At 43.2% G+C, this 26,252-nt stretch overlaps 1 protein-coding gene across 3 annotated transcripts in view; it reads right to left on the bottom strand.

Moving 5' to 3' along the window:
* Positions 1–2,281: 2,281 nt before the first annotated feature.
* The window catches only part of LOC117356475 (hormonally up-regulated neu tumor-associated kinase-like), a 93,792-nt gene continuing 69,821 nt past the window's right edge, over positions 2,282–26,252 (bottom strand). For 2 of the 3 annotated variants that reach the window (XM_033935716.1, XM_033935715.1), the window contains 8 exons: positions 24,353–24,408; positions 20,692–20,830; positions 20,009–20,136; positions 16,091–16,226; positions 14,971–15,148; positions 12,034–12,126; positions 7,507–7,717; positions 2,282–3,644 (listed from right to left, as the gene is read on the bottom strand). In XM_033935716.1, coding sequence (XP_033791607.1) covers positions 2,932–3,644; positions 7,507–7,717; positions 12,034–12,126; positions 14,971–15,148; positions 16,091–16,226; positions 20,009–20,136; positions 20,692–20,830; positions 24,353–24,408 — 1,654 coding nt within the window. In that variant the 3' untranslated portion in view covers positions 2,282–2,931. The remainder of the gene's footprint in view (positions 3,645–7,506; positions 7,718–12,033; positions 12,127–14,970; positions 15,149–16,090; positions 16,227–20,008; positions 20,137–20,691; positions 20,831–24,352; positions 24,409–26,252) is intronic. The other variant, XM_033935717.1, reaches the window with a different exon arrangement.

The following is a 26,252-nucleotide window of genomic DNA, read 5'->3' as shown; positions in this document are numbered from 1 at the left end:
TGCCTAGGGGCCCTTGACAAATTAATCCTGCCCCGACTGTATGTAGTTTTCAATGAATAATAACTAAAATTTGACAGTGCCAGTTCATGTGTTTAGTTCGTGTCTGAATCTATTCCAGAAGGATTATTTTTTCTATTCTGTTCAGTACATAAGGAAAATATTTACACTGTAAATAAGGGCCTGTTGTATTTACCTTTAATGTCATGGTTTCTGTAAATATTCTATTCCAAAGAAAATACAAAAATAAATGATAAAAATGATATTTATTTACAGTAAGTGGAGATTACTGTGCTGTAGAAGTATTTCACAATGTACAGGGGTGGTAGATTCAGGGGCAATGTTAGGAAATTCTACTTTACGGAGAGGGTGGTGGATGCCTGGAATGCGCTCCCGAGAGAGGTGGTGGAGAGTAAAACTGTGACTGAGTTCAAAGAAGCGTGGGATGAACACAGAAGATTTAGAATCAGAAAATAATATTAAAGATTGAACTAGGCCAGTTACTGGGCAGACTTGCACGGTCTGTGTCTGTATATGGCCATTTGGTGGAGGATGGGCAGGGGAGGGCTTCAATGGCTGGGAGGGTGTAGATGGGCTGGAGTAAGTCTTAACAGAGATTTCGGCAGTTGGAATCCAAGCACAGTACCGGGTAAAGCTTTGGATTCTCGCCCAGAAATAGCTAAGAAGAAAAAAAAAAAAAAATTTAAATTGAATCAGGTTGGGCAGACTGGATGGACCATTCGGGTCTTTATCTGCCGTCATCTACTATGTTACTATGTTACAAATTCATATTTAATATTTTGCAGTGCCAAAATTGTATGTGGCATTTTCTGGGCTTTCTCAGTCACTGCATCCAAGAAAAGAGGTGCTATCCATTTCTGCAAGGAACTGCGCGATTTTTGCATATACACTTCTCCCTCCGTAGTCGCGCTTTCAGCATTCGCGGTTTCGATTATTTGTGGTTTCTAGCTTGCTGGCTCCTCCCCCCTCAATTACGTCAACTTGCATAGAGAAATTGCCAATTCCAAGCGTTTACAGAGAAAATCGCCGATTCCCGACACTTTCTTCACCGTGCTTTGCCTCTCCTTCAGGAACAGGCCATGTTATTCGCGGTTTCACCCTATTCACGATGGTTTTTAATAGAAAACAGCGAATAACATATGAAAAAGTTGTTTGCCGGTCTGTTAATCCCCTGTCACAGCGAATACGGAGAGAGAAGTGTACTGCATTTAGAAGCTGATATTTGCTGTGCACAATTTCTAAAATAAAAATATTGTACTCATAATGTAAACTTTAAAACCAGTGTTTATGAGCTCACAGTATTACATTTAGGATAAAAATACACTTTCCCCCCACTCTGGATAGAGTCCCACTCCCTCTTCCCTCATCCATCTTCTCTCTGTTCTCCCCTCTTAACTCCATAACAGACAAGTTACACATCTTGCTGCATGATAAAACGTGTGCTTTCTGATACCTGTGTTTTAAGGGGAGTTTCATTTTGATATAAAACTGAACTTTAAAAATTCAGGGGGTAATATTCAGCTGGTGTTTGTTTGTTTTTTAAGCTGAACACTGCTGCCAAAATTATGCCAGATGTATGAGTGCTGGTATGGGCGTTGGAATGAGGGTAGCCACAGGGGCTGTTGACCCCCCCCCCCCCCCCAAAATTGGCAGTCAGAGGTCAGAAGAGTTATGGCATCCACCTCCTCCCCAGATGCTGTCATTTTAAATCTTCCGGCAACCGGCAGCGACGAGTGAGCCTGCTGCTGTCGGCGTGCTTTGGAAGTCTTCATTCTGCAGCGTCCAGTTGCTGCAGAATTAAGACTTCCAAGGCAGGCCAACAAAAGCAGGCTCATTTGTTGCTGTTGATGGCTGCCCGAAGATTTAAAATGGCAACGGCTGGTGAGGAGGTAGGTGGGGGTAGAGAATGACACGGAGACAAATTTGTCCCCGTCCCTGCGGGAACTCCATTTCCCATCCCCATGAGTTCTGTCCCTGTCCCTGCCCCATTCCAGCAAGCTCTGTCGTCATCTGCACAAGCCTCAAACACTTTAAAATCCTAAGTAGCAACATTCTAGAGCTCAGATTGTGATGTCATAATGCCTCATTCAACCAATGCTTAAGCTCCGTCCTCATCTGCACAAGCCTCAAACACTTTAAAATCCTAAGTAGCAACATTCTAGAGCTCAGATTGTGATGTCATAATGCCTCATTCAACCAATGCTTAAGCTCTGTCCTCTTCTGCACAAGCTTTGAACACTTTAAAATCATAAGTGTTTGAGTCTTAAGCAGTTAAGGCTGAGCTTACAGGAATGGGGAAGGGACAAGGACAGAACGTGTAGGGATGGGGAAATTGAGTTCCTGCGGGCATGGGGACAAATTTGTTCCCATGTCATTCTCTAGGTGGGAGAGCTGTGATCCAGTGAGAGAGGTCTAGGGCGGAGCTTTTGGATACTAGGTTATTTGTGGTCATCTGGCACTTAACCTGGTAAGTGCCGATAGTCAGCCTTTAACTGATTAAGGGCTCCTTTTACTAAATCGCAGAAGAGCTTCTTACTATGGGCTGGCGAGTTACATGTTCTAATGCTCATTCAATTCCTATGAGTGTCAGAGCATTTACCTTGCCGGCCCGTGGTAAGAAGCTATTTCGCGTTTTAGTGAAACCCAGCATAAGCTAAACTGGTCAAAGATGGGACTGTTTTTTATGTGATTCTATTTGTCTGTCTAACTTAACCAATTAAGGGCTGAATATTGGCACTTATCTAGTTACGTGCCAACTTCGCTCCCAGAGCGTCCCCACAATTGCCAGTTTTGACGTTAGTGGTTAGAGGGGATAATGCCTGGCGCTATCTGGATAAATGCTGCTGAATCTTCCCTTGGAGCGAGCTCAGAGCCAGTTAATCATCCAGTCAACTGGCTTTGAATATCAACCCCTCAGATTTTTTTCTCTGCTTTTGTTGAGCATGGAAGAGAGAGCATTGGAAGGTTTAGATCTGTAGCTTGATGAGTGTGTCTTAGCTGTATCAAGTTTCTCTTCATCTTAGCATTGGTGAACGACATCCTTGGTTTTTCTTTAGACTGCCTCAAACTTCTGGCCATCAGGGTTTGCTGGCGGGCCAATGAAAAAACTGGAGGTCTGGAGCAATCAGCCAGAAATGGAGGAGAGGTAGGCGCTGCTTGTTGCGAGAGTCCAACCCATGAAAACCGTTTTGATAATGCATCTCTAAACACAGCTTGCCTTAGCCTGGGTAAAGGAGCCAATTGAGGCACGTCATTCATTGCTAGATGTTGACTTTCTTTTTCTGGGGACTGCCGAGTAGGCACTGGAATATTCTCATCCATCGCTTTGAGGAGGTCTTTAAATATTGCCTCTTGTTGAGGTGCTGGACTTTGTTTTGAGGCTTTGCTTTCCAGTAAAGCCCTTGGGGTTACTGTGCCTGAACTCGATAGAGATGGTTGTTCGGACGGTGCATTAACTAATGATGCAGGAGTCTGTTTTTCATGAGCACAAGGTCTTTGAACTTCAGCATCATCCACATGGTCTCGTTCATCCAGAGACGGCTGGTTTAGTGATTGGTTTGAGGGCTTATCCTGGGGAGACTTGGGTAGCTCTAGGTGAATCAGTTCTCTGTCTGCAAACTTGGAAGCTGAGAAGAATAAATAAGAAAACGCGGTCACTTATTTCCAGCAAAGGCAGCAGTTACATTAGACAACAAGAATTCAATAGTAGGGAATTTAAAAAAAAAAGTTTCGGAATAAGCACACAAAAAAATTTGGATTGAGAAAAAAAGATTCATTATGTGCAAATGGATGTAAGGGGACTGCACGCTTCAGTGAACCCCATGAAAGAGGGGTTTGGCAAGTGGGCCCCATGAAATGCTGCCACTATCTACAAGTGCAAATTAAAAGACATTTCTATTGAACATTTTCTACTATGGCTAAGGTGAACTTGAGTTGTGGTCACATAAGTTTCGTTTTTCAAGGAGAGGGCCAAGCCTTACATAGAAACCAGGTGATAACAGTCAACTGTCAGCACATCTTGTGCCCCAAAAACCTTTCCCAAGGCGGGTCACAGTAAAGTCCATACGCAAACAGAATCACATATTTAACCGATAACATGAGACCAGATTTGCATATAACAGAGCTGCACACATCTAGAAGCGCTATAGAAATGATTAGTAATATTAGTAACAGGACTGTTTCTCAGAAAAACAGACTATGAGGGAAAACCTATCAAGTTCGTTCGGTTTTATTCCTTAAGCTATAACATAAAGTCCATTCTCCGAGGATAAGCAGGGATAATATTCTCACGTGAGTGATATCCACGGAGCCCAGTATGAACAGATACCAAGTGTATAGGGGTATAGAAAAGGTAGACAGGGACAGATTTTTCAGATTATGGGGAACCACAAGTACAAGGGGGCACTCGGAGAAATTAAAAGGGGACAGGTTTAGAACAAATGCCAGAAAGTTCTTTTTCACCCAGAGGGTGGTGGATACATGGAACGCGCTTCAGGAGGCTGTGATAGGCCGGAGCACGTTACAAGGCTTCAAAGAAGGTTTGGATAGGTTCCTAGAGGATAAAGGAATTGAGGGGTACAGATAGGAGTAGCGGTAGGTTATAGGGATAGTTTGGGACCACTGCTCAGGCAATGGGCCTGATGGGCTGCCGCGGGAGCGGACCGCTGGGCGGGATGGACCTCTGGTCTGCCTCAGCAGAGGCAACTTCTTATGTTCTTATGTACTGTCACTTTAAATTTTAATGTAACCAGGGTTAAAAGTTTAATAGTTACTTGAGTGTGAAAAACAGGGTTTAAAGAAGTTTTTAAAGGGTTTAATGAAGCAGAGAGGACCTGGAAGGTAAGATCTGTGGGTTTTTTTCTATTTTGAGAAGTATGGTTTGTGTATTGTTTGTACTGGTGCAGTTTTGAGGTTTTCTGTTGCTGATTTCTTGCACAGGTCTGCTGTCCTCCTGCAGAGATCAGCATCAGTTGTCTGAACCTTCGAACGGTCAGATTTGACAGTGGGGAGGGTGACTTGGATCTGCGTGGAGGTGTTTTGGTTTCTGTGCCTGGTGAGAAGGTAATTATGGTGGTTTTTATTTGAATTTGTGAAGGATTGTGAAATTCTGGATAAGGTCTGAAGTTTGGTATGGACGCTGGTAATGTTTGAGAGTCTGAAGAGATTTTTTTGTGATGTTCTGCGAGAATCTTCTGGGAAATGTGTGAAAGATTCCCTGGCTAAGAAATATATGGTGCTGAGTTCTGCATAAAGTTTCAGTCTGATATTCTGATATTCTGTGAGAATCTTCTGAGAAGTGTTTGAGAGATTCTATAAGTGAGAAATTTATTGTGCTGATTTTTTGAGGAAAGTTTCAGTCTGCTCTTCTATGAGACTCTTCTGGGAAATGTTTGAGAGGATCTTTGAGTGACTTCTGTGGTGCTGATTTTTGCAGGGGATTTTATGAGAGATCCTGTGACAGATTCCTGTGGAATGTTATAAGAGAATATTGATAAAAGAAAATTGGTAAACTGTTTTGGGAACCTTTTCCTGAGAATATCTGTTGAAAAGTTTATTTAGAATCTGAGATTTGAGATATAGGAAATTTGAGTGATTTTAGAAATAGGAAATTCTGGGGAGGGAAAAGTATAGGGAATATCAATTATCTATTTTTTTCCTAGCTTAGAAAGTATATTTAGGCAATTTGGGGTTATTAGATTAGGAGAAAATAAAGCCTCAAATACCCAAATCTGAGGAAAAAGAAGAACTTTACAGAGGGGAAGTAGAATCTCTTTGCTTAGATTTGATTTACAGCATTTGTTTATTAAATATTATTTCTAATTTTAATTCTGAATCCTTAGTGCTTCTTTATATTTATTTTATTATACGTTTAATAACTATTTTTATTTCAAGGTTATACCATATTATTATATATTATTATTTTGTTTATGTAATTCACCCCTTCTCCTGGGGAAAGGTATCAATTTAACCCTCGGTGTGCACGACTACAAAACAAATCTTATTTCAAGAGGGATACCTTTTTACCTCAGTCTGAGAAGGAGGGGGTTACATTAAGTACTGTCCATATCACGTGTGTGCTGATGCCTTCCTGCCTGACATCAGCTCAAGGGACCTGCAGTTCTTAGTATTCCGCGGAGCTGAGCTGTGCTTTCAGAGTTCTCAACGCGTCAAACCTTTGCCTTTTTTGGGTGCCTTCCCTTCAGTTTTTGCCATTATTTGTTCTTTTCTTTCAAGTTCCTTCCCTTATAGTCGAGCTTTTTGAATTTTTTTGACTTTTTATTTTCAGGTCTTTGGGCCGCTTAAAGCCTTTTCCCGTTCCAGGAGCATTGAGCTATTTTCGGCTATAATTTCACTCAAGCTCCCTGGGTCATTGAGCCCTTTGATTTTGCATCAGTGGTTTTCCTCTCAATGTCCAATGTACCCTAGTGGCATCAAGAGGTGATAACTCAGTACAACAGGACCATATAAGGTGCTGACCCGCATGACTGGTGTGTCTTGATCATGAGCATCAAGAAATTTCTTGTGCCCTCCAAGAGAGTCTCTTTTCAACTTCCTCTAGAGCAGGAGTAGGCAATTCCAGTCCTCGAGAGCCAGAACCGGGTCAGGTTTTCAGGATATCCACAATAAATATGTATGAGATAGATTTGCATCTTAAGGAGGCAGTGCATGCAAATCCATCTCATACGTATTCATTGTGGATATCCTGAAAACCTGGCTTGGCTCCGGCTCTCGAGGACCGGAATTGCCTACCCCTGCTCTAGAGTAGTGGTTCCACTTCCCAACCCTGTCCTGGAGGACTACCAGCCAGTCAAGTTTTTGGGATAACCCTAATGAATATGCATGAGAGAGATTTGCATATACTGGAGGTGACAGGCATACAAATCTGCCCCATGCATATTCATTAGAGCTATCCCGAAAACCTGACTGGCTGGTGGTCCTCCAGGACAGGGTTGGGAACCACTACTCTAGATCAGTAGTACCTAACCCTGTCCTGGAGGACCATCAGGCCAGTCGGGTTTTCAGGATAGCCCTAATGAATATGCATGGAGCAGGTTTACATGCCTGGCACTTCCATTATATGCAGATCTTTCTCATGCATATTCATTAGGGTTATCCTGAAAACCTGACTGGCCTGGTGGTCCTCCACCCTTTTCGGTTCAGCTAGGGAGTCCCACATGTGAGAATATACCGCTTGCTTGTCCTAGGATAAAGCACAGGAGGACAGGAGGCAGATATTCTCACAACCCTCCCACCTCCCCTAGTTGGATTCTTGGCTTTTTTTCACTGAACTGATGGTTCCGTGAGCTGATGGGTGGAAAGGCACTGGCGCAGGTACTTTGAAGAGTGACTACACTTTTTGCACTGTCTGTACCGGGCTCCATGGATGACATCATATGCATGTGAGACTATCTGCCTGCTTTCCTCGGATAACACCTGTTACAGGCAAGTAACTGTGCTTTATAAGCCTTATGCAAACGTCATCAATACCTTCCTGTAGGTTTTCTGGGGTTTTCAATGAAATTGCAGTTTCTTCTTCTCCAACAACATCTGGAAATGCTGGGTTTTGGGTAGACAGTTGCTCTCCTTTCTCTCTTGTCTTGCCTGTGTCTCGTATTAATTGATGGGTCTTCTGAATCTCCACTTCCTGGTTGATGCTTTCAAGTTGTTTGCCATTCCTTTTCTCCATCGTTGTTGTCCTCTGAAAAATGATGTAGAAATGTCCGCTTACGTGAACAAAAATTTACTGCAAGTAAAAATCTTAATAATAACACTCCATTAATATGCTTCTATTTAAAAGTGATTTTTAAGCTTTGCTTGTGGATCCAGCAAGGGAGAACACTTCAAAAGAAGCGGTGCCAACGGCTCACCGAGACCAGCAGCAGTATCAGGAGCCCCTCTCCAGCAGGGCACCTGATCACAGTTACACCCCTCCCCCGATCCAGCAGGGGAGAACACTTTAAATATATATTTTTTATTTCTCTTGATACTTTCTTCTATTTCTATTTTTTATTTATTTTTCTTATTTATTTTAATTCTATCTTTAATTTATTTATTCATTACTTGGTGAAATATTCATTTCTATCTCTATATCTATCTCTGTCTTTATATTTTATCTTTATTTTTCATAAATTGTCTCTTTAGTTAGATTGTGAGCCTTTGGGACAGTTAGGGAATTTCCAAGAACCTATCTTATTTATTTTTATTTATTCTATCTTTTAATGCATTCATTTTTGTAAACCGTTTAGAAACCTCACGGTTATTAGCGGTATATAAGAATTAAATTAAATTAAAATTAAAATCACCACAATGTGCTGGACCCATGGCCGCCTCGCCAGGACCGCCCAGTTCTGTCTTTTTCCCACCCTGTTCCACCCCCAGCTGGCATCCACGCATGCGCAGACATGATGCGATGATGTCATACGCACGCATGCGCATGACATCACCGCATTGCGTCCACGCACGTGAAGATGCCCCTTCCCGACACAATTATGTCGGGAAGCTTTTCAAAACCCAGACAAAGTGCCGGGTTTTGAAAAGCCATCTGGACACCCGGCCATGTCCTCAAAAGGAGGAGGACAAGTCCAGGGAAATCTAGACATCTACCGTATTTTCACGCATATAACGCGCATGGTTTGTAAAATCGTGTATAACGCACGCGTTATATGCGTGAGCACGTTTTACAACTTTTTTTTTACATAGTTCCTCCCCCGACGTCTGATTCACCCCGCAGGACCGCTCGCACCCCCACCCCGAAGGACTGCTCGCACATGCACTCGCACCCGCACCCCCCACCCCGAAGGACCGCTCGCACCCCCACAGTCTCCCCCCCCATCATGGAGAAGCTCCTACCGTTGTCCTGCTGCTTCCTCTGCCAGCGGTCCCGGCCCTTCTGTGAGCCCTGCGTCTGCGCTGCTTCCTCTTCCGGCGGTCCCACCCTTTCTCTGATGTCAGAGAAAGGGCGGGACCGCCGGAAGAGGAAGCAGCGCAGACGCAGGGCTCACAGAAGGGGCGGGACCGCCGGCAGAGGAAGCAGCAGGACAACGGTAGGAGCTTCTCCATGATGGGGGGGGGTGGGGAGGCTGTGGGGGTGCGAGCGGTCCTTCGGGGAGGGGGTGCGAGTGCAAGTGCGAGCGGTCCTTTGGGGTGGGGGTACGAGTGGTCCTGCGGGGAGGGTGAATCGGACGTCGGGGGGGGCATCAGGCTTTCAGGGTGGGGACAGGACTTCAAGGGGGAGAGGAGAGTCGGGGCGGGCGAAAGGAGAGTCGGGGCGGCCAAAGGAGAGTTGGGGCGGCCAGAGGAGAGTCGGGCGGTGACGGGAGAGTCGGGGCGGCATACGCGGTATACGGGTGTGCGCGGTATATAAAAATTTCTTTACATAAATTACAGTTTCCCGCGCGCTATACCCGTGTGCGCGTTTTACACGGGTGCACGGTATATGAGTGAAAATACGGTATTTATTTATTTATTTCGATTTCTATCCCATCTTCCCAGTAGCTCAGAACAGGTTACAAGCCAACATTTACAATGGAAAACATTTTGGACAGTACAAAGATTATACAGCAACTTAAGTACAAGAGAGTGCAGAAAGGAGGGGGAATATAAGAGTCAAGGGGTAGTTTGCAGTTAGAATTTCAGTTGAAGAGGAGGGTCTTTACTGCTTTCCGGAAGGTCATCAGAGAGTTCTGTAGTCTGATTTGTGGGGGAGAGTTGGTTCCAGATAGAAAAAGACTTCTATGGTCTGTGTCCCGCAAAGGATAAAAGACAGGTGAAGTTTCAACACCTCCAGTGCAATCGATAATTTTATTGACACTCAGCTGCCCCTCACCATCTCTCTTCACTTATCTTCCCCTATGCATTATAAGTATGGCAAACCGTAACCCATTTTGTCTATACAGGTCCCCCCTCCATATTTGCGGGTTTGGCACTCGCGACTTCGATTATTCGCGCTTTTCATCTCACTGACCCACCCCCGCCTCCCGGACCTCTCCACTTACTTACTTTTTAAAGCCTGGTGGTCTAGGGGTGAAACGGGGGCAACAGCGACCATCCAGGATTTCCCCAATGAATATGCATGAGATCTATTGGCATGCACTGTTTCATAGAAACATAGAAATTGATGGCAGAAAAGGGCCATAGCCCATCGAGTCTGCCCATACCAATGACCCACTCCCTGACTCTTACTCCCTTATAGATCCCACATGAATATCCCATTTTCTCTTAAAATCTGACACGCTGCTGGCCTCAATCACCCGCTGAGGCAGCTCGTTCCAATGATCGACCACCCTTTCGGTGAAGAAGTACTTCCTAGCATCACCTTGAAATTTCCCTCCCCTGATTTTCAGCGAGTGTCCTCTGGTTACCGAGGGCCCTGTAAGACTGAAGATATCATCTTTCACCTCTATACGCCCCGTGATATACTTAAAGGTCTCAATCATGTCCCCCCTCTCTCTTCGCTCCTCCAGTGAGTACATCCGCAGTTTTTTTAACCTTTCTTCATATGTGAGATCCCTGAGCCCCAAGACCATCCTGGTAGCCATTCGCTGAACCGACTCAATTCTCAACACATCTTTCCGGTAGTGTGGTCTCCAGAATTGAACACAATACTCGAGATGAGGTCTCACCATGGATCTGTACAGTGGCATTATGACTTCAGGTTTTCTGCTGACAAAACCCCTACGGATACAGCCCATCATTTGTCTTGCCTTGGACGAAGCCTTCTCTACTTGATTGGCAGCCTTCATATCATCGCTAATGATCACTCCTAAATCACGTTCCACCGTGGTCCTGGACAAGGTTTTACCATTTAGTGTGTAAGTTCTGTGTGGATTTTTTTTGCCTAGGTGCATTACTTTACATTTTTTAGCATTGAAGCCTAGCTGCCAAGTTGATGACCACTGTTCCAGCTGTCTTAGGTCCTGCGTCATAAAGTCAGGCACACTGCTTTTGCCAACTATGTTGCATAGTTTGGCATCGTCGGCAAACAGTGATACTTTTCCTCTAAGCCCTTGGGTCAAATCTCCTATGAATAAATTGAATAGAATCGGCCCTAAGACGGAGCCCTGAGGTACTCCACTCATCATTGCTGACGTTTTGGAGGGGGTACCGTTTACCATCACCCTTTGAAGCCTACCATCTAGCCAATCCCTTACCCATGTAGTGAATGTATCCCCTAATCCCATCGATTTTAGTTTGTTCAACAGCCTGCGGTGTGGGACGCTATCAAAAGCTTTGCTGAAGTCCAAATATATCACGTCCAGGGTCTCCCCGGCATCCAGATGACTGGTCACCCAGTCAAAGAAGTCAATCAGATTAGATTGGCAGGATCTTCCCCTGGTAAATCCGTGTTGATGTGGATCACGTAAATTTTCTTCGTCTAGAATTTTGTCAAGTTTCTGTTTGATCAGTGTTTCCATGAGTTTGCACACTATGGATGTAAGACTCACCGGTCTGTAATTTTCTGTCTCTGTTCTGCAGCCCTTTTTGTGGAGTGGAATTACGTTAGCTGTTTTCCAGTTCATTGTATGCTAATAGATCTCATGCATATTCATTGGGGAAATCCTGAAAACCCGACTGGATTCTGGCCCTCGAGGAGGGACTTTGACACCCCTTTTCCAGCTTATGTTTTAGGTGCATTACAGTCTCTACATGGTGTTTCTATTTTAAATAACTATCATTATTTTAATATGAAAACCGATGAGGAGTTTTACAGAATCCTAAACGTTATAAGAGAGAAATCTACTTTTGTATACTGGTGGTGTGCAGTTCTTTGTACCTTGTATACCAGTGGTTCCCAACCCTGCCCTGGAGGGCCACCAGGCCAATCGGGTTTTCAGGCTAACCCCAATGAATATGCATGGAGCAGATTTGCATGCTTCTCACTTCCATTATATGCAAATCTCTCTCATGCATATTCATTAGGGCTAGCCTGAAAACCCAATTGGCCTGGTGGTCCTCCAGGACAGGGTTGGGAACCACTGTTGTATACAGTATAATAAATGACAGTTATATAAGCACCTGGGTAGGAAGCTTTCTGAGAAAACCATGATTTTCTGCTGCTTCTTGCCATATAGTTCTGGATGGTGGGTTCCATTCTTCAGGCTCTATTTTCTAGAATACAAAATATGGAATCCAAGCTTATTGGTTAGATCAGGGGTGGACAACGAAGGCCACAATCCAGTCGGGTTTTTAGGATTTCCCCAATGAATATGCATGAGATATATTCGCACGTACTGCCTCCATTGTATGCAAATAGATCTCACGCATATTCATTGGGGAAATCCTAAAAACCCGACTGGATTGCGGCCCTTGTTGCCCACCCCTGGGTTAGATGTTTTACAAGTTAGAAAAGAATAGGTACATTTTTGAATGAATTGTGGCAAATGTAAGATAATATAAATATAAGAACAAGTTTCTAAATCAGAAAACCAGAATAATCCTTCACAATTCACAAGAAACCCCCACAGCAGAGATAATTTAAAAACAAACATACAAAAAATACATCAAAGGTGCACAAATGTCTTTTATTCAAAATCTTCAACTGACTTGACATAGGTTGTGTTTTGGCCAAATGGCCCATGTCAGGAGCCAAAAAATTAAACATACACCAATTGTGAGATTCAAAATTTCAGTGTGAAAAAAATGATCAGATTTATAATTACAACTTTCATTCAAATTAAAACCATTAAGTTAAACATCAAGCCCCCCCCTTTTACAAAACCGTACTGCAGCTTTTAGCACCGGCTGTGGCAATAGCAGCTCCGACGCTCAAAGGAATTCTATGAGCATCGGAGCTGGTACTGCAACGGCCGGCACTAAAATGCATGCTACGGTTTTGTAAAAAAGAGGGGTATAGTTTGATCGATGACACGCTATCCATTTTCTGAAGCGATTCCTCACAATTCCATGCAATGCAATCTGGATATTAGTTGGAGTCTTAGCCTACATCAGATAACAAAAAGGATGTGGGAATGATCGCAGCAAACCAAATCAAGATTATTTTAATAGATCTTTATTATTCAATATTGATTGTAGAGCGCAGGACCCAATAAGTCTTAATTTAAAGTTGTCCAATTTCAATGTGTTTTTGTCTTCAACATTGGATAATAAAGATCTATTAACATCATCTTGATCAGGCTTGCTGAGGTCATTCCCACCTCCTCTTTGTTTTCTGCTGTGTTGCCTGTGGAAGTTGCTTGGTTCTCCTTGGTTGTTCTGTCATGTTCTAAATCAACTTATAATATGTTATTGGATGATATCGCACTCTTCTGCTAGGATGGACTTTATAATCTTGCCAAGATCAATCCAGCAAGCAAAGAATATATTTATATTCTAGTACTGCCGCTGGATTTTGTGGTCATGCTATCAGCTAATATTATAGTTATGGTATCTGATATATTAGGTGAAACTTCGTCCATGCACCCTCCCCCCTCCCAAAGTCTTTCCTCCCCTATCCCTCCCTACCCCTCCAGGAAGTCAACATATCCCCTTCCTTTCCCTATCCTCCTCCCTAGGTAGTCAGCGTCTCCCCTTCCACTTCATCTCCCAAAGTGTCCAGCATCTCATCACCCATCCTCTACTCCCCATGTTTAGCATTTCCCCATCTCCCTTTTCTTAGAACATTACGTTCCACTGATCAAAATCTTCTAGCCATTCCATTGATGCGCCATATTGTTTATGATACCACACGCAAATCCATATTTTCTGTGACAGCACCATCCTTATGGAACCTCTATCGTCTTTAAAGATTGTAGTTCATCCCTCTCTCCTTTTGTATCGGTAATTATTTGTACGTTACATTGTACGTTTATTTGTATAAAATTGTCTCTTTTTTTGTCTCCTAATTTTAAATTGTCATACGCATTGAAGTTCTTGACATTGCGTGTACAACAAACTTTTAATAAACTTGAAACTTGAATGCTTTGCCCGCTCATGTTAGACAGGAAAATTCCATATCAAAGCTCAGATCAAATCTTAAAACGTTTTTGTTTAAAGTCATATACAATGCTTAAGATAAATGAATCAAGAAAAGATATTTATTTCCCCTTTCCTATTTGTCTTTTCTCTTCTCCCCCTCTATCCTTTTTTGTTTCTGGTCTTTGTTTTTAAAAAATCTGTCTTGTAATTATTAACAAATTATACAAGGACACACAACATATAATATGTTCATATAATGAGATGAGTCAAAATGTTGTGTGATCGTGGCACTGAGGTACCCCCTTCTTCAAACTCAGCATGCACCCAAAAAGAGGAAGAAAAAACCTAGAACCAAAAGGTACAAATCAAAACTGCTTTTTATACTTTCACTGGCAAAAAAAACTCCCTCACAGAACAGCTCAGGTATAGAAAAGGGCAAAGTCAGTTGGAGGCACGTTCAAGGACTTAGCTGACAAAAGACGACTTGAGCTCCAACGCTGTCACATCCTCTCCAATCTTCCCAACAAGCGACCTATGCACTCTAGCATCCTTCTAGCTTATGCTGTTGTCATTTTAACCTCTTTGCCCAACATACTATCATACCCAACTCCCTCCCTTCTGTCTATTATTTATTTTATCTCATAACTTATATTTGCATATTTTGTTTTATTGTACACTGCTTAGAGTCCCCCTGATAGGCGGTATATCAAAAACTAAATGAACTTGAAACTTGAACTTCTCATGTCCAATGGCTCATCTCTCCTTCCCTACCTCCCCTCCCCCCATGTCCAGTATCTATCCCTTCTTTCCTTCCCCTTCATGAGCCTGCTGCCTCCATTATCCTCTCAAGAATGCGCTCACCAAATGTAAAGTACAGCACAAGTCTGTATTCAACAACTGCAGAGTCTCACCCAGAGTCTGACAGAAATATCCTGTTGGAGGAGGCGGGAATGAAAGGGTTTGAGTGCAGGTCTGTACTGAGACCCCACCCTGGCTTACCGCAGCTTTAAAGTTATGCTCACATTCTGATTTGCTTACCTTCATGGTTTTGTGCTCTTTCTGATACTTTAGAAGCTTTTTCAGCAATAGACAATAAGCAGCCATGACAGGAGATGGCCTGTTATTTATCAACACGTTGATAACTTCTGAAAGGCTAAGATCTAAGTTTTCAGTCATGTAATTTAAAACAATCATGTTTAGCTCATCTGGACGAAGTCTGGAATGAAAAAGAAACCCAATATCTCGTTCAGACAAAGGAACCTGTGTGGTCCCCAAAAGTTGCTACTTTGGTTGACGTTTAGAAGGTATGGAGGGGCATTTTCAATATGGTGTCTTAAGTCCGATTTTGGACGTTTTGTGAAACGTGTCCCAAACACGGGTAGGAAATATGTCCATTTTTGAAACTGCAAGACATCCATCTTTTTCTCAAAAATGCAGATAGGGCTCTGGTCCTTTACCTAAGGGCCGCTGCGGGAGAGGACTGTGGCACAATGGACCACTGGTCTGACCCAGCAACAGCAATTCTTATGTTCTTATGACCTTTCTAGATGTGTTTACCTTAGTGTGACTATTTTTTTTGGTCATTTTTGAAAAACAAAATATTCAGATGAAAAATGTACAAAATGATCCATTTACATATAGGAGGACCAGCCTTTTTAGTAGACTGGTCACACAGACATGCCAGCAGAGCATTGGGGCACCCAAGGGAGGCACTACAGTGAACTCCACATAAAGGGTACCAATTACACATCCCACCATAACCCCCTTACATTGTATGGGGAGCCCTTCAAAATTGACCTACAACCAACTGTACTCAAATGTCTAGGAAGTAGGTTTTGAAAATGGCGATTTGGCCATTTTGGCGATTAACATATCCTAATGTCACTTTATGTCATTATTTGGATGTCTCTAGGTTTTGAAAATGACTCTCATTATGACATGAAGATTCCAGTTTTCTCCCCCATCTGCAGACAGGGTGGTGTTAGACGTTCTGAGGTTCAGGTCATTTGATTTTTAAACAACATAGGTAGTCAACAATGCATAAGTACTTTTCAATATTGTTCAATATATCAACATTACTCGAACTTAGAACAGAAGATGTTTATCCCTGCTAAAACTAAGTCCAGCAGCATCTTTACCTTGATGTGCTACATATTACCTGTTTTTATATGTGATGCAATTCAATGGCTTCCTGATAAATCCTTCATTGAGCCATTTATCTTTCATTGCTTCCTTCACTGTAGGCCGTTTATCTGGATCAGGTTCAAGTAATAAATGCATAAAATGCACAGCTCCTGAAAAAAAATGAGAAAACAATCTTTAGGTTGCCCTTTCAAAGAAACATGATGGCAGATTAAAGGCCAAATGGCCCATCCACTATCTCTTCCTCTCCCTAAGCGATCCCACATGCCTGTCCCACGTTTCTTGAATTCAGACACAGTCTTTGTCTCCATCACCTCTATCAGTAGACCATTGCATGCATCTACTACCCTTTCTGTAAAAAAATATTTTCTTAACATTATTTATGATTGGAAGGGAAAGGGGAGGGTTTATATAAATGAAAAAAAAAATAATAATAAAAATGTAAAAAAGAAATATAACAAAGATTGATTCAATTAAATAATTGTATGGAAAGGGAGGGGGGAAGAAGGGTTTAGATATATATACCTTTGTTATGATCTTGATAGATTTATCAAGTGATGTTAGTAAATCTATGTATTACTTATATTGTGCACTTGCTGAAAGTTTAAAAATGAATAAAGAATTATTAAAAAAAAAAAAAAAAAGATTATTTCTGAGCCTCCCACCTCTTAACTTCATCCCATGCCCTCTCACTCTGGAGCTTCCTGTTAATTGAAAGAGACTGGCCTAATGCCTATTTATGCCACAAAGATATTTAAATGTCTTCATCATATCTCCCCTCTCCTGCCTTTCCTCCAAAGTATGCACATTGAGATCTTTAAGTCTGTCCCCATATGCCTTATGATGAAGACCACATACCATTTTAGTAGACTTCCTCTGGACTGACTCCATCCTTTTTATATCTTTTTAAAGGTGAGGCCTCCAGAATTGTACACAATATTCTAAATGAGGTCTCACCAGAGTCTTATATAGGGGCATCAATACCTCTTTTTTCCTACTGGCCATACCTCTCCCTATGCACTCTAGCATTCTTCTAGCTTTTGCTGTTGTCTTTTCAACCTCTTTGCCCAATTTAAGATTATCACATCCTATCATACCCAACTTCCTCTCTTCTGTCATGCACATAAGTTCTTCACCCCCTAAACTGTACCTTTCCCTCGGGTTTTTGCTGCCCAAATGCATGACCTTGCATTTCTTAGCATTAAATCTTAGCTGCTAAATTTTAGACCATTCTTCAAGCTTCATTAGGTCCTTAGGGGATTATTTTTGGAACACAATCTGCATATTCTTGTCCATGCATTATTGATCGCCAAATTGGATTATTGCAATATCATTTACATGGGCACAACAAAAAGTAATATTAGGAGATTACAAACTATTCAAAATACCGCTATTAAAATGCTGGGATTTAAGAGGAAATTTGATAGGGTCTCATCTTTATTCATAAAATTTCCATTGGTTGCCTATTTACTATAGGATACAATTTGAAACGCTATCCCTGGTTCATCAGGTTCTGTATCATCAACAACTTGAATATTTACATTCGTTAATAAGACCTTATCACCCCAGGAGAACATTAAGATCAATGGAAGATGACAGACTAGTACTCCCGTCAGCAAAGAGTGCCAAACGGGAATTTACTAGAAATAAAGCTTTTTACTTCATTGGCCCCCCAATTATGGAATCATCTACCACTGGACACCGGAGTAGAAGTAACCACACAGTCATTCAAGACTAGACTGAAGACCTTCTATTTTGAGGGATCATTTGGGATGGACAGTTTGTCATCTGAAACGAAGAAAATTGGTTCAGCACAATTATTATTATTTTGTTTTAATTTATTCTCTATCTAGTACTTTCTTTCTAGTGCTTTCCTATCTCTAATGGAGTTCCTTTCATAAATTATTTGTATTATAATGTAAACCACTTAGGTCTGTTAATATGCTGATGCGGTATGACAAATGCTAATTAAACATGAACATCAGGGGTGCCTACTCAACTCTACTGCAAATTTTTGTATCATCCACAAAGAGGCAAATCTTACCAGTTAACCCTCCAGCAATATCATAAGAATTGCCGCTGCTGGGTCAGACCAGTGGTCCATCGTGCCCAGCAGTCTGCTCACGCGGTGGCCCTCTGGCTTACAAAAATATTAAAAAGAACAGGCTCAAGAGCTGAACCATGAAGCACACCACTGGTAACATTCCTTTCCTCAGAGAGATCTCCATATGACCACAACCCTCTGTCAACCTTCCTGACCCAGCCCATCACTTTGGGGCCCATCCCAAGGGCACTCAGTTTATTTATTAGATGCCTGTGTACAACGCCGTCAAAAGCTTTGCTAAAATCTAAATGCACCCCATCTAGCATACTCCCTCCATCCAATTCAATGGTCACCCAGTCAAAGAAATTGATCAGATTTGTCTGACAAGACCTACCTCTAGCGAATCCATGTTGCCTCCAGTTCTGTAATCCACAGGATTCCAGAAACTGCACTATTCTCTGTTTTAAAAGTGTTTCCTAATTTACTTACCACGGAAGTCAGACTTACTGGCACGTAGATTTCTTCCCTACTTCCACTTTCAACCACATCTGCCCTTCTCCAGTACCACTCAAGTTTAAGTTTATTTATATTTGATAAATCGCTTATCCATAATTTACTAAGCGAATTACAACCAAAATATAAAAGTAAGTCATAAAATTAACATACTATTTAAAATGGGCGAGACGAACAAACGTACTGACATACTTGGATACAGAAGGAAAAAAGGGGTAAAGTTACAAAATTGATGTTAAGCTAGATTAACGAAAATCCATAAATGGAAAGTTCTAGAGAAATCCTGAAAAGGTCAGCCAGCGGAGCCGCCAGAACTTCCCTAAGTTCTTTCCATACCCTCAGATATACACTATCCGGCCCCATCACTTTGTCCACCTTTAGTTTAGCTAGCTCCTAATGAACACAGTCCTCTGAAAATTGATCAGAATCTACCACATCTCCATCCATGGTTCTTATTTTACGAGAAGCATTATTCATGTTTCAGACCTCTATAAACTGGCATTCAGACGTCCCATGCTTCATGAATATCCAAATCCTTATTTCACAAAGCTGAACAAGGTCCAAAAAGCAAGGGAACATGAACCCAAAACCTACTGTACCTACATAAAGATGACACCTGCAGGCCTAAGAGCTACTGTTGTGGTGTACAGGTGGGTACAGTAAGTTTGGGGTGGGTTTTGGAAGGATCACCATACATATATAAGCAGGTGATAGTGAAATATGTATCTGGGACTTTTTAATGTGACAATTGCCGCAGTATCCCCTAGAGCAGTGGTCCCCAACCCTATCCTGGAGGACCACCAGGCCAATCGGGTTTTCAGGCCAGCCTTAATGAATATGCATGAGAGAGATTTGCATCTAATGGAAGTGACAGGCATGCAAATCCGCTCCATGCATATTCATTAGGGCTATCCTGAAACCCGATTGGCCTGGTGGTCCTCCAGGGGACCACTGCCCTAGAGTGCCCCTCTGCTCTGCTGAGATGTCCGCAGCCAGTTTGCTAAGAATGCTGGCTGCTTGTACATCCCAATGGTTTGTTTGTATGTGTTTTCCATTTAGATGTTTGAAAATGGTCAAAAAAGATAGACGAACTATAGGTAAACACAACTAGAAATGGTCATTTGTGAAAATAAAAGATGTTTTGCTGTTTTTAAATGGGTCATTTTCTCTACTGGAGTTTTGGGCGTTTTCCTCAAAACATCCAAACTTAACATGTCCTCTTGAAAATGCCCCTCTGTATCTACTAGCAATTACAAGACGCAGGTGTACAGAAATAACTGGAATTTTTCAAAGCTAATCTTCCTTACTGTGTCTTGAAAACTGCATATCGAACAACAAAGGCTTTGGCCTATGACACAATGTAAATGAATGAGTTACCTGAAGAAGTATCCGGAGGAATAGGGCTGATCTCGCCATTTACCATCTTCTGATAAAGTTGTTTAATATTGAATGGCTCAACAGTAAAAGGCAATGTGCCAGTTAGCATAGCAAACGCGCTAACTCCTCTGCCAACAAAAATAGAGAACATTCCATCTATAAATACCTTGAACTTCTTGCCATTTATCTTCAGAAAGGCTTACTTCCAGTTCCTCTCAGCTCAGTACATCAGTGAATCGCAAACCGTGTGCCGCAGCGAGATTCCAGGTGTGCCACGAGAGATGTCCTGTACGCGAGTCAGCCGGTGGCTCTCCTCCTCTCTGCTACCCCCCTCCCCTGGCGTAGCAATTTCAGGGTTAGCAGATAAGAAGGATTTCCAAAACCCAGCAATTTGTTCGGGTTTTGAAATTTCCCGAGCTCAGGACCTGTGTCTGGAGGGCTTCCGCACATGCGCAGACATTGACGTGATGACATCACTTGACACCATCACGTCATCATCCATGCGCGCGCAGAGGTCTTCCAGACGTGGTTCTGCGTTGAGTGTGCTGTGGCAGAAAAAGGTTTGCAAGACACTGTGCGACATAATGATTTCCAGTAGCGTCACAGAACTTTTGAATTTGGTTTTCACTCTCGGCCTCATGCTTTTAACTCATTGAATTTAATCTCGTCACAGATCTACTTACATAGACCAGACATCCACTTTTGGACCATATTTTTTATGTGCTAATAGTTCAGGGGCAGCATATGCTGGACTTCCACACTGGGTATTTAACAACTCTTCAGACAGGCTCTCAAACTTCAGAGTGTTGCTCAGCCCAAAATCTGCAAGACAGATGGAGACAAAGAAAAATCCTTCAACTCACTGAAGTATCTAGTCAAAGTTCAGGCTTGAGCCAACTTTGAGGAATTCTGTTCATAGACTGAGCCTGTATCCCATTCTTTTCCTAGGTACCATAACTAAAGCGCGTCGGACATTAGCGCGTTGACAAACCCATGGCGACATTTGCACGCTGCCGCCACTGCCACTTCTGCCAGTTTCTGGCCTTCAGATTTGCGCTCTGAGGGGTTTTTTTGGGGAGGGGGAAACCACCCCAGTACACTTAGAAGTCCTGGCGCTCCCGTTTGGGGATGTTTGGGGGGGAAAACCTCCCCCCCACTACACTGAAAACTCCTGAAGAAAGGAGAATGGGAGTTTTCAGTCTAGTGGGGAGGGGAGGTTTCCCCCACATACCCCCCTAACAGAAGCGCCAGGACTTCTAAGTGTAGTGGGGGGTTCCCCTCCACACCTCCCATCAGAGCACAAACCTGAAGGCCTGAAATTGGCAGAAGCCGTGGCGTGCACGGGATTGTCAGCGCGCTTTTGACGGGTCACCTTTTATTATGACTTTTCTAGCTTCCACCCTTCACATATAATCTAAAGCTGGAGCAACTGAGGAGAAACATAAAAAAAATCCACAGCCATTACTTCAGGAAGATGAACTACTGAAAGAAATATTCCCAGCTTCACCTATGCTGCCTTCTGAGAACCTAATCTAAAACAAAAATTAGTTAAAAAAACAACCCAATAAAAAACGAACTCCCAACAGAAACTGAAAAAGAGAATGGCACATGACCTACAACATATCAAGCTGCATTCTGTACCAGCACATAGCACTCCAAAATAATTTAAAATTCTGAACACAAAATTAGCATCTGCTCCTCCCTCTCTCTCCTCTCCACTTCCTTCCAGCATCTGTTCCCATCTCTCTCTCCTTCCCACTTCTATGCGGCATCTGCTCTCTCCTCTCTCTCCTCCCCTTTTCCCTTCGTTGTCTTTTCCTCTCTCCCCTCCCCTTCGGCACCACTCGACCTCTTTCCCTCATCGAGCCATCTCCCGTCCTTCCCGTCACCTTCGTGGGTGCTTTTTAGAATCAAGGTTTTCTTTCTCTGAGCGGCCCGGATGCCATAGCCTTCTCACAGGTCGCGCGCAACTGCCCTGAAACTTCTCCTCTGATGCAACTTCCTGTTTCCGTCTGGGTGGCTCGTATTAGAGGAGAAGTTTTGGGGCAGTCGTGCATGACTTGTGAAAAGGCTATGGCATCCGGGCTGCTCAGAGAGAGAAAACTCTGAAAAGTGCAAGCGAAGGTGAGGGGAAGGGAAGGAGATGGCCCAACGAGAAGAAGAGATGCCCGGACCACAGTGATCGGGAGGGGTAGGAGGGGGCTGCAGGACTGCACAGATCGCGAGGAAGGCTGCTGACCTGGAGGTGTGGGAAGGGAGGAAACCCGTGGCAGATACTTTACTGTGGGGACAAGGCCCCGTACCGACAGCTACCAATCTTTTTTATGTTCCGTTCCTACCCGCAGCTAACAGTCACCATGTCATTCCCTACTCCAGATTGAACAGGTATTTAATGAGGTTAAGAGGTAATAGACTCAGCAGTAATCTAAGGCAGTGTTTCTCAACTTCTTCAAGCCAAATACCCTCTAAGTCTAATAAATATCATCCGAGTACCCCCTCCCAATCTCCGCCACAGACCTGCCCAGGCTTCACCCCTGACCGCACCCCCATAATAATATTACTAATTGTAATGCAATTTCTTCTATCCATTTTTCATATACATCTAATATAATAAAATGGTAAGTCGAGCATGCACACTTCCTAAGCGTGGGTCCGTTTTCTGTGAGCTGTGGCTAGGAAGTGCGCATGCGCGGCTCACCCCCTGCCCTCTCCGTCGTCTCCCGGCTCCAGCGGCGTCACAGTTTTCAAAGAGGCGCGGGATTGTTTCAACATGGAACCACCAGCCGTTAAAGCTCCTAGCGCTGACTCCCGACGGTGGAGGAGAGGCAAGGTAGAAGAAGATTTCCGCCGCCCCCCCCCCCCTTCCCTTACCGCGGTCCCGACTGGCGATTTAAGCAGCGTGTCCACCAGTCTTCACACGCTGCTTCGGGCCCTTCTACTACCCTGATTTGCTCCGGACGTGCCAGAGTAAATCAGGCCAGTAGAAGGACCCGAAGCAGCGTGTGAAGACTGGTGGACACGCAGCTTGAATCGCCATGTGTACTCGGACCCGCGGAAAGGGAAGGGGGGCCGCCGGCAAAGGACTCGGGCACCCGTTTGTAGTCGCGACTGTGGGAAGGGAAAGGGGGTAGAGGAAACAATAATGCTGCTGCACAGGGAACTGGTGTGGGGGGAGGGAAATGGAGGGGGAGGGAATGCTGCTTTGGACACACAGACAAAGGGAGGAAGGGAGACAGAAAGACAAGAAGAAAGACACAGGGGCAGGTGCACAGGGAACTGGTATGGGGGGAGGGAATGCTGCTTTGGACAGACAGACAGAGGAAGGAAGGGAGACAGAAAGACAAGAAGAAAGACACAGGTGCAGGGAGATATACAGAAAGACAAACAGACAAAGGGGGCCCGGGACAGAGACAGACAGAAAGAAAGACAGCGGGAGTCGCGTCAGGAGGGGTGCGGGATGCCGCAGAGGGAACTTTTCCAATACTAGGGGACACTCAATAAAGTTACAGGGAGATACTTTTAAAACCTATAGGAGGAAATATTTTTTTCACTCAAAGGCTAGTTAAGCTCTGGAACACATTGACAGAGAATTTGGTAAGAACGGTTAACGTAGCTGGTTTTAAAAAAAGATGCTTTGCAGAAAAACGTGGCTCATTACATACTCATGACAAACGATGGGCACCCTTAACTTCCTTTTGCGATATGTCTTAAATACTACACTTATGTAAGCAGAAATTGTTTTTTCCTCTTCTTATTGCTCTTCTCTTTATGATGATATTACATGTACTTGCTACTCAACTACTACGGACTACTTATACTGATGCGGACTGTTTTTGTTTACTGTTCTTTTCTTTATACTGGACTCAGCTTGTATTTACTTTGTTCTTTCCTTGTATAATATATATACTTAATAAAGATATTGCACTTAAAAAAAAAAAAAAAAGGTTTGGACAAGTTCCTGGAGGAAAAGTCCATAAACTGCTGTTGAGACAGACATGGAAGAAGCCACTGCTTGCCTTGGATCGGTGGCATGGAATGCTGCTACTATTTGGTTTTTTTACAGGTACTTGTGACCTGGATTAGCCTTCGAGAAGACGGAATTCTGGGCTAGGTTGGACATTGGTCTGACCCAGTAAGACTATTCATATGTTATGGTCTTATGTTCCAAATCAGAATATATTAAAGACAAGTACTCATCCTTACTTATAAAGCTGTATTTGTTAATCAGTAACTGAGCCAATGGATACAGCTAACAATGAAGTGGTTGCTATGGAAAGTCAATTGAACTGTTAAAAAAACACGTCCTGAAAACAAATGCATTCTTGCACATCGATCTGGACTTACCAACAATTTTGATGTTGTTGTTCTCATCTAGAAGAAAGTTCTCAATTTTCAAGTCTCTATATATAAAAACAAACAAACCAGAAATAACTTAAATTCGTGAACATTTATTCTACAGTTTAACAGAGAGGCTGGAAGAAAATGTTATTTTGTTTTGCAATAGGATTGGTACCCACTGCCATGAAGGATTTATGAGACCTCAAATATAGCAGTCGGCACTTTTAGATTGTATAAAATATAACAATAATTAAATATCATGAATAGATGAGTTTCTAGTAGTATTGAAACACAAGAATAAAGAGAGGTCCAGTAGACTGAACCAAAACAACTCAACAAAAAAAGGAACCGAATGGTTTAAACCTGAAAAGGGCGAACAGAATGCTAGGAATGATTACGAAAGGGATCACGAACAGATCGGAGAAAGTTATCATGCCGCTGTACTGGGCCATGGTATGCTCTCACCTGGAGTACTGCGTCCAGCACTGGTCGCCGTACGTGAAGAAGGACACGGTACTACTCGAAAGGGTCCAGAGAAGAGCGACTAAGATGGTTAAGGGGCTGAAGGAGTTGCCGTACAGTGAGCGATTGGAGAAACTGGGCCTCTTCTCCCTTGAAAAGAGGAGACTGAGAGGGGACATGATCGAAACATTCAAGGTACTGAAGGGGATAGACTTAGTAGAGAAAGACACTATTCACCCTCTCCAAGGTGGGGAGAACGAGAGGGCGCTCTCTAAAATTGAAAGGGGATAGATTCCGTACGAACATAAGGAAGGTTTTTCTTCACCCAGAGAGTGGTAGAAATCTGGAACGCTCTTCCGGAGGATGTTATAGGAGAAAAAACCTTCCAGGGATTCAAGACAAAGTTAGACAAGCTCCTTCTGAACCAGAACGTAGGCAGGTAGGACTAGTCTCGGATAGGGCACTGGTCTTTGACCTAGGGGCCGCTGCGGGAGTGGACTGCTGGGCATGATGGACCACTGGTCTGACCCAGCAGTGGCAGTTCTTATGTTCCATTTGGCTTGTGCACAGGAAGTGACGTTCTGTCTGCCCTTTTCAGGTAAGAAACGCCACGTCCATCTTTGTGCAGCAGTTAAGACATCACGTTGCGGATGCTAGGGAACGTAGGTATGCTTTCTATTATTTTTTGTGTACAGCAGTTGTATTGGTGCAAGATTTTTTAATGGAATTAACAATAGTTGTGTATTTGGATTTATATTTATTTATTCAGTTTTCTATACTGTTCTCCCAAGGGAGCTCAGAATGGTTTACATGAATTTATTCAGGTACTCAGGCATTTTTTCCTGTCTGCCTGGTGGGCTCACAATCGATCTAATGTACCTGGGCCAAAGATGGGATTAAGTGACTTGCCCAGGGTCACAAGGAGCAGCGTGGGATTTGAACCCACAACCACAGGGTGCTGAGGCTGTAGCTTTAACCACTGTGCCACTCTAGACATCAAAATGTAGTAAAAGTGAGCCAAGTATAGGACAATCAAGCCATTGTGACATCACTGATGAGGCTGACAGGCATTGGTGGAATGAGGCATTATGACATCACAATACCAGCTCTGGTTATCAGAGGCTGAAGCTTATCACACTATTTATTTATTCAATTTTCTATACTGCTTTCTCAGGGGAGCTCAGAATAGTTTACATGAATTTATTCAGGTACTCAAGCATAATTTCCAGTCTGTCCCGGTGGGCTCACAGTCTGGGGCAATGGGGGAGCCGGTGACTTGCCCAGGGTCACAAGGAGCAGTGTGGGCCCGAATCCATAACCTCAGGTTAGCTCCACTCCCTGAGGCAGCTTACAGTAAAAGGCAAAACGCTGGCCATCGTCAGTGTGATAGCTTACACAAATAAGCATTTTTTGCTTCTTTCCGTCTATTCTATTGTTCGCTTAC

Source organism: Geotrypetes seraphini, chromosome 3, assembly GCF_902459505.1.
Source record: "Geotrypetes seraphini chromosome 3, aGeoSer1.1, whole genome shotgun sequence".
Taxonomy (NCBI): Eukaryota; Metazoa; Chordata; class Amphibia; order Gymnophiona; family Dermophiidae; genus Geotrypetes; species Geotrypetes seraphini.
The sequence above is the reverse complement of the archived record's forward strand: the minus strand, read 5'-3'. Positions and strand labels throughout refer to the sequence as shown.